This window comes from Zeus faber (genome assembly GCF_960531495.2).
Source record: "Zeus faber genome assembly, chromosome: 1".
NCBI classification, from domain to species: domain Eukaryota; kingdom Metazoa; phylum Chordata; class Actinopteri; order Zeiformes; family Zeidae; genus Zeus; species Zeus faber.
The window spans coordinates 25,542,063-25,551,681 of record NC_137193.1 but is presented as its reverse complement, the minus strand read 5'-3'; the positions used below and the strand labels follow the sequence as shown (position 1 = coordinate 25,551,681).

The window sequence follows — 9,619 nt, the reverse complement described above, 5'->3', positions numbered from 1 at the left end:
ATGTTGAAACCTCGTCAAGTAAGTCGTAAGTTAGTAAAATAAGTCCTTATTATTATTGTTGTTGTTGTTGTTGTTGTCATTAAGAATAAAATACCACAGAGCCGATGTTCAACCCTTTTATTCGATATTTGATAGACCGTCAACTTTTCACTCTCAAGCTAAATATTGCAATCCTTGAAACAGGAAGGAAAGACCTGCATGGATAAATGTATTTAAAAAAATAACGTTTTATGTAGCATTCCAGCATGCTTATATTGTGCTATGAAGGTTGGTCCGTAGATGGATGATATATGCTTATTACTGCAGCATTCACGCCTCACAAGATCATCAAACAGTCTGTACTTTGTGCCAGAGGCACTTTATGGAGCCACAAGTTGCTCAAAGTGCCACTGTTGTCGTGGGTGGTGGGTGCAGGGCTGAAGGAGGAGGCCACCTCTTCCCTTGTCACCACCACTTTGTGGAAGCTCTCCCTCCTTCTTGGCCTCCAGGCATAACTGGGACTGCAGGTGAACCAACTGGCCGCTCAGCTGCAGGGTGGAAAAACCCATAAATCAGTCAAACACACCGCTTCTCTCGATGAAGTAATACTTGAGAATACCATCTGATCGCGTGTCATAATCATCTATTTCATAAATTAGTTGGCGTACTGCAATTATCGGTGAACCAAGGATTGGATAATGGTCCATTAATTATCATGATAAAATGATCTGTATCTGAGAAGGACATCATAAATAATCATGAATCCCTATCCACCAGTTCACCTTCAGGAATCTCCACTGGAGTTGGCTGACAGTGGGCTGGCGTCTGGGACACGGGGACAGGACAACCCTCTCTGCCTTGGCATCCAGGCACAGCGCCCCTGCAGGTCCCCATCGCACCTCCCCCATAGAGTTCAACTCACAATACTGGAACAAGGGAAAGAGATATTTTTTGTCATTCTTCTTTCTGGCCTGGTCAGAATCCAAATATTTTGATCATTGTCGTTGTCGTGTTGCCATGGTTACCTGGTTTCCCGTACCGCTGCACGGTGCAATGTTCATGGTGCCATCCTGCAGAGCCTTCCCCCGAGGGTAGTCGGCACAATAGCTAGTGCCGACATTATACAGCTTTGAACACACAGATAGCGAAGCATGACGCACGATTCACCACAAGGTTTAAGATGGATGAGATCTAGCAACAGAAAGTGCCGGGCACTGTGACGCCCTCATGCATATAATGTGTTGCGCTCCACCTCTCCTGACAGTCCAGCTCTGTCCTGTGGTATGTAGAGCTCCGGGTAGACTGTGGACAGGAACCAGTGGAAGTCCCTACAGCCCAGACCACTCTTCAGCCTCACACGCTCTGTGATGTTAGGACTCTCAGACTGCAGGGATAGATAAAGAAAGCATATGCTGCATATACACTACTGGTCGAAAGGTAAAAAGAAATAAAATGTCAACACCCCCTTTTTTAAATTTTTTTGTTGAAGTAGTTCAAGACCAGTGAATACCCTGAAATGGTCATAGGTAATTGGTAAACTTCAAGATGTTAAAAAAAAAAAAGAGGTTAAGTTACCAAAGACTGAAAAATAATTACAATGTTGTAAAAAAAGGCCCTTTTCAGGGAACAAGTAATGGGTTATTAACATACAGCTTTTCTGCAGCAATGGAAGTAAATGAAGCCTCGAAAGTTGTTTCAAACAATTCCCAAACCCTCTCTCTGTATAAAAGCAGTGTTGGAACAGACTGTACTATTACACCCTCTGAAGCATTATTTGGACAGTATTGCACTGCAGAAAGTAGTACTTAAGGCAATTAACAAAGAAAGACAGACAGACCATTATAACCCTTAAAACAGTAGGTCTTTTCTTTAGAAAATTTGCAAAGAAGGCCAAGGTGTCAGTGAGCACAGTTTCCTACTCCATCAAAAGGCACTTGGAAACTGAAACACTGACAGGAAGAAGTCTGGCAGGCCCAAAGCCACAACAGAATCAGAAGACAAGTTTGTGAGAGTCAGAAGCTTGCGTGAGAGGCTCACGGGACAACAGCTTCAAGCTCAGCTTAACATTGGTCGAATTAAGCAAGTATCAGTTTCAACTCTGAAGAGAAGACTTGGAGCTCCAGGTTTGACAGGAATCAAGTGGCGGGAAGAAAGCCATTGCTAAGATGGCAAAATAAGAAAAAGAGACTTGCCTGGGCAGTGAACAACGCCAGCAGACTACTGATGACTGTAAGAAGGTCTTATGAGCCGAGGAATCTAAATTGGAAATCTCGCTTCATCACACAGGGTTTTTGTACGCTGTCGAGGAGGCGAAGGAATGGTTCCTCGGTGTGTAACACCAACTGTCAAACATGGAGGCTGGAAGAGTCATGGTCCAGGGCTCTTTTGCTGGATCCAGAGTTGGCGACTTGCACAGAGTAACTAGCACCCTGAACCAAAAGCAGGCCCGCGCAGAGACATTGAGAGGGGCAGTTGCAAAACAAAAAGAAAAAGCACATGGAACCCCCGGCTCCAGTTCTAGGCATTTTGCTGCTCTGGGGGTGTAAGACAGTGAGTGAGGAACGGAACGCGGATCGGGGCCCCCCTGATATACCCTCCGCTGTTTGCACATCACGCACCGCGATGCCCATTCACGCTAAAAAAAAATAATAATAATAACGTGCCTGATAAAAAGGGCACCATGAGGCAAAGGGTCAGGTGCTCGGTTACCCTCCCTCCGCCCCTCCCTCTGCAACTGCCTGACCAAAAGGGCTACCACAGCATTTAGCAGCGCCATGTGATTCCCTCTGTTCTACGCCTAGTTGGTCAGGGGTTGGTCCTACAGCAAGATAATGACCCAAAACATACCTCCAGTCTACCTCAGAAGAAAATAAATCATGGAATGGCCAGTACAGTCTCCAGACTCTCCAAACCCCACGGAGCTGGTTTGGGGTGAAGGTGGACAGAAGGGTGAAAGCAAAAGCAACCGACAAGTGCCACACATTTGTGGGAACTTCTGCAACGGTGCTGGAAAAAACACTCCGAAAAAGATTTGATTTCCATTGTAGAAAGAATGCCACGATTGTGTTCGGCTGTTATATGTAGAAAGAGGTGGTGAGGTGTCTTGGAATGTGTGCCGTCCCAAGACAGTACCCATTGTGTAAGATAATTATTAACAGGCGGTGGCAGGGGTCTCAAGAGAGAGAGAGACAGAGAGAGAGCCCACTGTCAGGGGTCCCGGTGATAAGGGAGGTGAAATGTGAACGGTGACCTATGTAGGGGAATCAGATGGTCAACGTTGTCTCTGGTTAAACATAAAAGCACCTGCCCGAGTTTCATCCGGCAGAGAATCCATCCGGCTCTGTTCTCTCCCAGGCGAACCATGGAAAGTCTGGTCTGATGCTGTTCTTTTGTAATAACCCTATTATTTTACTCAAGTCAACGTCAGCGGTCACTCCTTCTTCATCACATTCACAACACATCAAATTCATCAAGAAACTACAGTGGCTACTTTGAGTCAAAAAATGTTATTCCTTTTTTTTTTTTTAAACAAAATGATTATGATTCATTTTTTTTTTTTATCCCCAATTGTTTATTTGTTCTATGCTTTCATTTCAGAGTAGATTGAGATATTAATCTGCGTAAAATCTCAATAAAAACTGGAAAAATTGAGGTGTTCTAAAACTTTTGATCAGTAGTGTATATGACAGGCACTTTGCCCTATCCCTGTCCTATCTTTTAATTTTATTCAACAGAAGCCTTCCTGGATTGAAGCGATTAATTTGAAGAGAGCATGTAGGCACACACACACCTGCCTGATAAAGTGGGCCAGCGTGTCTCTCCGATAAAAGATCCTCCTGTAATCATCCATCCAGGTGTCGGCCAAGCGGATCTTGCTCCTCTGAAGCAGCTCCTGGTCAGGGAGCAGGTGGGGCAAGTGCCGATGGGCCACGTGGGCCACATGGGAGCAGGGCACCACCTCCATGGAGCCCCCACAGGACCACACCTGTGTGGGACCATGTGAGCTGTTATAGTAAAACATAATTGTGCTTTTGCATGATTTTACGTACAGACAAGTAAGCTCTAATATTGCACATTATTTGGTAATATAAACACAGATGTCATTTCTCAACTTTCTTAAAGCTTAAAAAATATGATCGCTCTCATAATACAGGCGTTCGACGACGCCAGCTTCTCTGTTCATTCATCACTGTAACATTCTGTTCTTGCATCTGTACGTTTGTCAACCGGCCGAGACATTCCCAGACCACCATTCAGTGGGAGTGCTCCAGTCGTAAAAGACATCATACTCCAGCCCGGCGTTCCAAAAGCAAATTCTTGGATATAGGCTAAAGGAAAGGGCCTCACAGAAGGCCACTGAATAACTGAATCACATTCCAGGACAATGGACACGAGTAATAATGTATCTTCATTTGTCTGTTTTGCTAAAGCTTCTACCTCACAGGAATTGGAAGTGACACAGATGTCTACAGCATTAGTTGTATTTACCCTGACTGAGAGTTCAATCTGCCCCACTGCCCACAACAGCATCCCAGGGTCATAGCCTCCCACACTCTGGAAGAAGTGTCTGTCAATGGCCAGGACTCCCCCCCCTAAGGCCGGGCTCCTGTCACAAATCACAAACTCAGTTAGATTTACAGGCTTAAAAATATATTTCAAGCAGCACTCACCATATACCAGTGGTATTTGCATTTTTTTTTTTGCCGAGCCCCCCTCCCTATATGATTTCAAGGACTTGACAAGTATAATAAGAAAACAAATAATGAAAAGAAATGTAAATAATAACAAATTGTAATCCTATTAGATTTATACATTTTAAATAAATATATTTTATGAAATGTCGTAAAATATATAATTATTATTAAATTAGGTATAAATATAATGTCATGTCAAATTAGTTTAATATATATTAGAGGCCTCCTTCTGTTATTTACATTTTTATTCTTCAAATCTTTCATTTTCACTCGCCCCCGTGCAATTCCTCCGCACCCCACCAGGCGGCGCACCGCATTTTGAGTCGATACATCAAAAGTCAGTAAAAAGAAGTCCCTCTCCTTTTAAACTGTTGTTTTGAGTACACACATCACAAAAAAAACAAAACAGTTTTTAGGAATCACGACCGCTCAGCTTACAACAACAGCACACTCACCGGATGGGTTGTATAACTGAGGCCGGGCCCTTCGCTTGAGGTTGTGGGTTTGATTCCCAGTGAAAGTCCAATCTCCAGTCGAACACTCCCCTGACCGGCCACCGGGTGGCGTTGTACTCGAAGCTCTCTGGATCGATCACACTCCTGACAGGGGACACCACTCTGGTCCTGGGTGGAGGCACCATATTCACTTAGAACATTAAAATGACATACATTTTTTTAATATTTTAGATCAATTCCATTTGTGGTTGCTTTTACGGGTGCATGTGTGTGTTTGTGGCAGCGTGAGGGAGGGAGGGAATGAGTGGGTGAGTGAGTGAGTGAGTGAGTGAGTGAGTGTTGTAGACTGTAAGAGCATCAGGTTCTATGTCACTTGACATCATCCTTTGTTGATGTCTAATTCATGGACATTTCAGTTCATGTCTTTTTTTTTTTTTTTTAAAGGAGGCCATGTGATCAAATTAATAGAGCGGCAGAAGAAAAGCAGAAACTGGAGACGGGTCAAATATGTGGTCAAGAGAGTTGAGTGGTTGCAGATTCCGGGCTAAGAGTTCAGTCTAATTACCTAGTCTAATTCAAGCCACTCCGCAGGCAGTCAGAGACACAAGACTAGAGCCAAATCATGAGAACAGAGGTTTTGGATCTACAGTTAACACACACGCACACACACACACACACACATGCACACACACAGTCCCCACTAATGAATCAAGACAACATGGTAACTCAGCTTTTACATTTACCTGAGCTGCTCCATGTCTTAATTTGAGTGTGAAGCAGTGAGGGGAAGTAAAGAGAAGCAAAAAAACTGTTCTGCTCAAGCATCATTTTAATAACATGGTCCTATGATATCAAGGACATGATGGCTGTCAATGATATCCACGGCTGATTGGGTGGATTGACTTACCCAATTACCCTCCCTGACCCCATTGTCAACCCCAATAAAATCATATTGTGCGTAGCGCAGCCTACCTATCCTGGGCCACCCTCTCCAACAGTGGTTCCAGCCAGCCCATTTGGCACTCGCAGTGGGACTCCATAAAAACCAGTACCTCTCCGATGGCCCTCACAGCACCCAGAGAACGGCACCCCCCGACCCCCAGGCGCCTAGTGCTGCGGATCAAGCGCACGCCCTCCAAGTGGGCCACATATTCCCCCAGGACGCCCTTCAGGTGACCTTGGGGGGGGGGGGTGCAAGGGCAAAAGGTTGGGTTTGTGGTGGGATGCATGTGGGGCAGAAGGAGGCAGTAAAAGCTACAAACCCACCACGCTGGCTGAAGTCATCCACAAGCAGAATCTCCTGAAGGTGCTGCGTGGGCACCGTGTCCAACACACTGTGCACGGTGCGCAACAGCGTGGACCAAGCCTCGTCGTGGAAACAGATTACCACACTGGCTAGGGGCAGAGACTCGCTGTATTGCTCCCCCAAACACCTGTCGATTAGGGATAAGATTATTTCAATGAAAGTCTTACTATTTGGGGGGCAAATTGCTATAATCGTCCAAGGACACTTGTTGAATGGAATGCGCCTTGTGCGTTTGGATACATATAGCGACGCTTTTGGAGACTGACACTTACGCAGGGTGGCGCTCGTCGGGTAGAGTGCGGTGCAGAGAGATCTGCTCACTCACGTCTTCATTAAAACCATATTTCCCCATAGTGGACATCTCCATGTCCCTCTCAAAGCCCCCCGGGTGCTTCTCCTTTTCCGCATTCTCCAAATCACCGTGCGTCATAATTGCTCCGTTGCCATTTGCTCCCGGCATGAGCACCTTGTAGTTCCCTTTCTCCTGCGGTGGAACCGGTGGCGCCTTGCTGCCCTGGGCCGATTGCACGAATAAAAGTTGGTCTTCTCGAAGAGAGGACAGTGGAGCGAGACCGACGCTGCGCACCGACGCCGGGTCCCGGGAGTCCACGATCACCTCCAGGTCTGGAGGGCTGGAGAACCGCTGCGGCGGACCACCGCGGGGGGGCCTTGGGGCTTTGAGCGTGTCCTGGTCCGGGTAGAATAGACCCGAAAGCCCGATTGCAGCCAGTGCGAGGGCGAGGACCAGGAGCCAGAGACAGAGCATCCACCGCAGGGCTCTTCTCCTGCCCCACAGCCTCATACCGGAGCAGAGAAAGCGCATTAGTTTGGTATCCAATTTCCCATTTTCAAAGAGGGACCTGCTGCTGTCGACGCACAGTGCATTTTCACCGAACGTGGGCGAAAAGGAATGGAATGGAATAATTCCCACACATCTTTAAAGCCTTCAGAGGTCCAATGGTTGACTGGTATCTCCTCGTATCCAGTGTATCCCGTGGTCCTAAAGCCTGCTAAATAGTCGGGTTGTCCAAAAGATGCCTCGGGAGTCCACCTGTATGACGCACACGTTTCTTGACCCCCTTCCTAAACAATACTTGAATCGATAACAATAGAGGTATACGATAATATAATAATAGATGTCGGAATTATAACATATTCTGTCAATGCGTCCTTCTTTTCCCTTCCAATTTGGGAGAGCTGGAAAGAGCTGGCTTTCTGAGGCGCGTCTCCCCGTTGCGTTAGAGGGGCTCTCCGCGGCCAGCTGGCTGCGGGCCGTCCGGTCCCATGATCCGTGTGGCTGTGTCGGGAAGCAGCCTCCCCAGTTCCTCCGGTTCTCACCTCACCTCGGGTCTTCTTGGCAGCCGCCACTGCTGTTTTCCGTCCGAGGTGAGAAGGCGAACACTGAACTCCACACAGCAGAGCTTTGAAGGCGTTCAGAGACCCCCGCCCCCCTGTTGTTTGGACCGTCGAAGGGCGCTGTCTGTGGTTATTATGAATGGGTGCGAATGAGTGTGTGGAGGGTCCCCCTTCTTAAAGTACATTCCCCTCCGCCAAAGATGAAAGGACTGGACACCCCCCCCCCACACACACACACACACACACACACACTCCCCCCCCCCCCCCCCCCCCCGCCCCCCCAGGGTAAACACACTGTTACACACATGCACCTTCATCATAGCCACCACTGATAATGACTTAAGGGAAGAACAGACAGGGATGGACTGGGAGAGGAAAATAATAAGAACGAGAGAGAGACACACAAAGAGAGAGAGAGAGAGACGGGGGGGGGGGGGGGAGACAGAGAGAGAGGGGGGGAGAGAGAGAGAGAGAGAGAGACAGACAGAGAGACAGAGAGAGAGAGAGCGAGAGAGAGAGACACACACACACAGAGAGAGAGAGGGAGAGGGAGAGAGAGACACAGAGAGAGAGGGAGAGAGAGAGACACAGAGAGAGAGAGAGAGAGAGAAACAATTAGCCTATTTATATCCAAAGCACAATCTGAGGAAAAGGGAGAGCAGACCGACAGAGGAGAGGAGGCGCGAATAACAGGGAGATCTGATCGGACTGGATGTTGCATTACTAATGTTGCAGGAATGCTGGTGGGGATGTGTTATAGAGGAGTTCTGTGGAAAAGAAAAGTCTACGCGTGAGAGCTGTTCTCAGCGCCGCACAGTGAACACTTCCATATGGCACACGAGCAAATACGCTCAGAAAGTCAAGTTTCCATCCGCCCGTGCACACGCCCAATGAGTGCGTGCTGCAGTGCACGCACTCTTGCGCTGCAATAAATATTTTGCCCGACTCAACTTAAAATACACAAGTTTCCTTGCCCCTTTATAATCGTCGACGATGTCGTGAGGTTTAATTCACTGTTTCAACCCATGACTTTTCGTAGAAACCACTGGAAAAGTATATGCATACGCCCTCATACATGCGTGTATGGGTTGTATTAATAGAGCGCAAAGCGATGGTGTGGAAGGGTTGTGCCCTCCTTACGAAGTACATGAATTTCATTTCACACACGCACACACACACACACACGCCGCCCACGCACACAAACGCGCGCGCGCTCACACATGCACGCGCGCGCACACACACACACCTGACTGTTTTGGGAGAGAGAGGGGGTATGCCGTCCTCTACTGGACGGTGGCAGTACTGCTGTTCGTCTTCGCGTGACAGTGACTTTTGGAATACATTTTTTTTTTGTTTTTTTTTCGTTTTCTGTTCACAACCTTCCTGTTCCTCGGTACGATGTGCGCACGGAGCCAGGCTAAAGGGTGTCAGGGCACGTGTTGACTTAAGCCACCCAAGAGTCATCCAGTCACACAGTCAGTCAGTGGGTGATGGAAACAAATGCAGAGTCACTGTCAACTTAGACTGCACATTTCATGAGTTGAACATCATACAATATTTATTTGATGGGTCAAGGTATTATCCGATGTCCATTTGAATACATTCATGTAAGTTGATTGGACCAGTTCATTGGGGATGGATGGATTTGATCACGCTGACAACTGTTGTTGTTGACGGCTGTCGTCGTCGTGTTATCGTCATCGTCATCGTCATCATCATCATCATCATCATGTCATAAATTCTCATACAGGTACACGCACTTATTGGCTAAACCTCAACGTAATTAGATCCTTCTTGGTAATTTGAATGCGTCTAATCCGGATTTCCCA

The 9,619-nt window shown here is 47.1% G+C and overlaps 1 protein-coding gene across 1 annotated transcript; it reads right to left on the bottom strand.

Moving 5' to 3' along the window:
- Positions 1 to 102: 102 nt before the first annotated feature.
- LOC307239927 (polypeptide N-acetylgalactosaminyltransferase 15-like) lies at positions 103 to 7,785 on the bottom strand. Its single transcript, XM_080013504.1, has 10 exons — positions 6,707 to 7,785; positions 6,395 to 6,561; positions 6,101 to 6,305; positions 5,129 to 5,296; positions 4,468 to 4,585; positions 3,770 to 3,964; positions 1,232 to 1,363; positions 1,005 to 1,106; positions 762 to 905; positions 103 to 527 (listed from the first exon to the last, which is right to left on the bottom strand). The coding sequence occupies exons 1-10, from the start codon at positions 7,255 to 7,257 to the stop codon at positions 360 to 362; spliced, it is 1,950 nt and encodes a 649-aa protein (XP_079869630.1). The 5' UTR covers positions 7,258 to 7,785; the 3' UTR covers positions 103 to 359.
- Positions 7,786 to 9,619: the final 1,834 nt, after the last annotated feature.

What these genes read in the sequence shown, in the direction of transcription:
- LOC307239927 (XM_080013504.1), bottom strand. Translation starts at nt 7,257, where the DNA reads ATGCGCTTTCTCTGCTCCGGTATGAGGCTGTGGGGCAGGAGAAGAGCC. An exon ending in CCCGACGAGCGCCACCCTGC is followed by an intron (nt 6,562 to 6,706) that starts GTAAGTGTCAGT and finishes CCTAATCGACAG; the next exon opens with GTGTTTGGGGGAGCAATACA. An exon ending in TCCAGTGGAGATTCCTGAAG is followed by an intron (nt 528 to 761) that starts GTGAACTGGTGG and finishes TCCACCCTGCAG; the next exon opens with CTGAGCGGCCAGTTGGTTCA.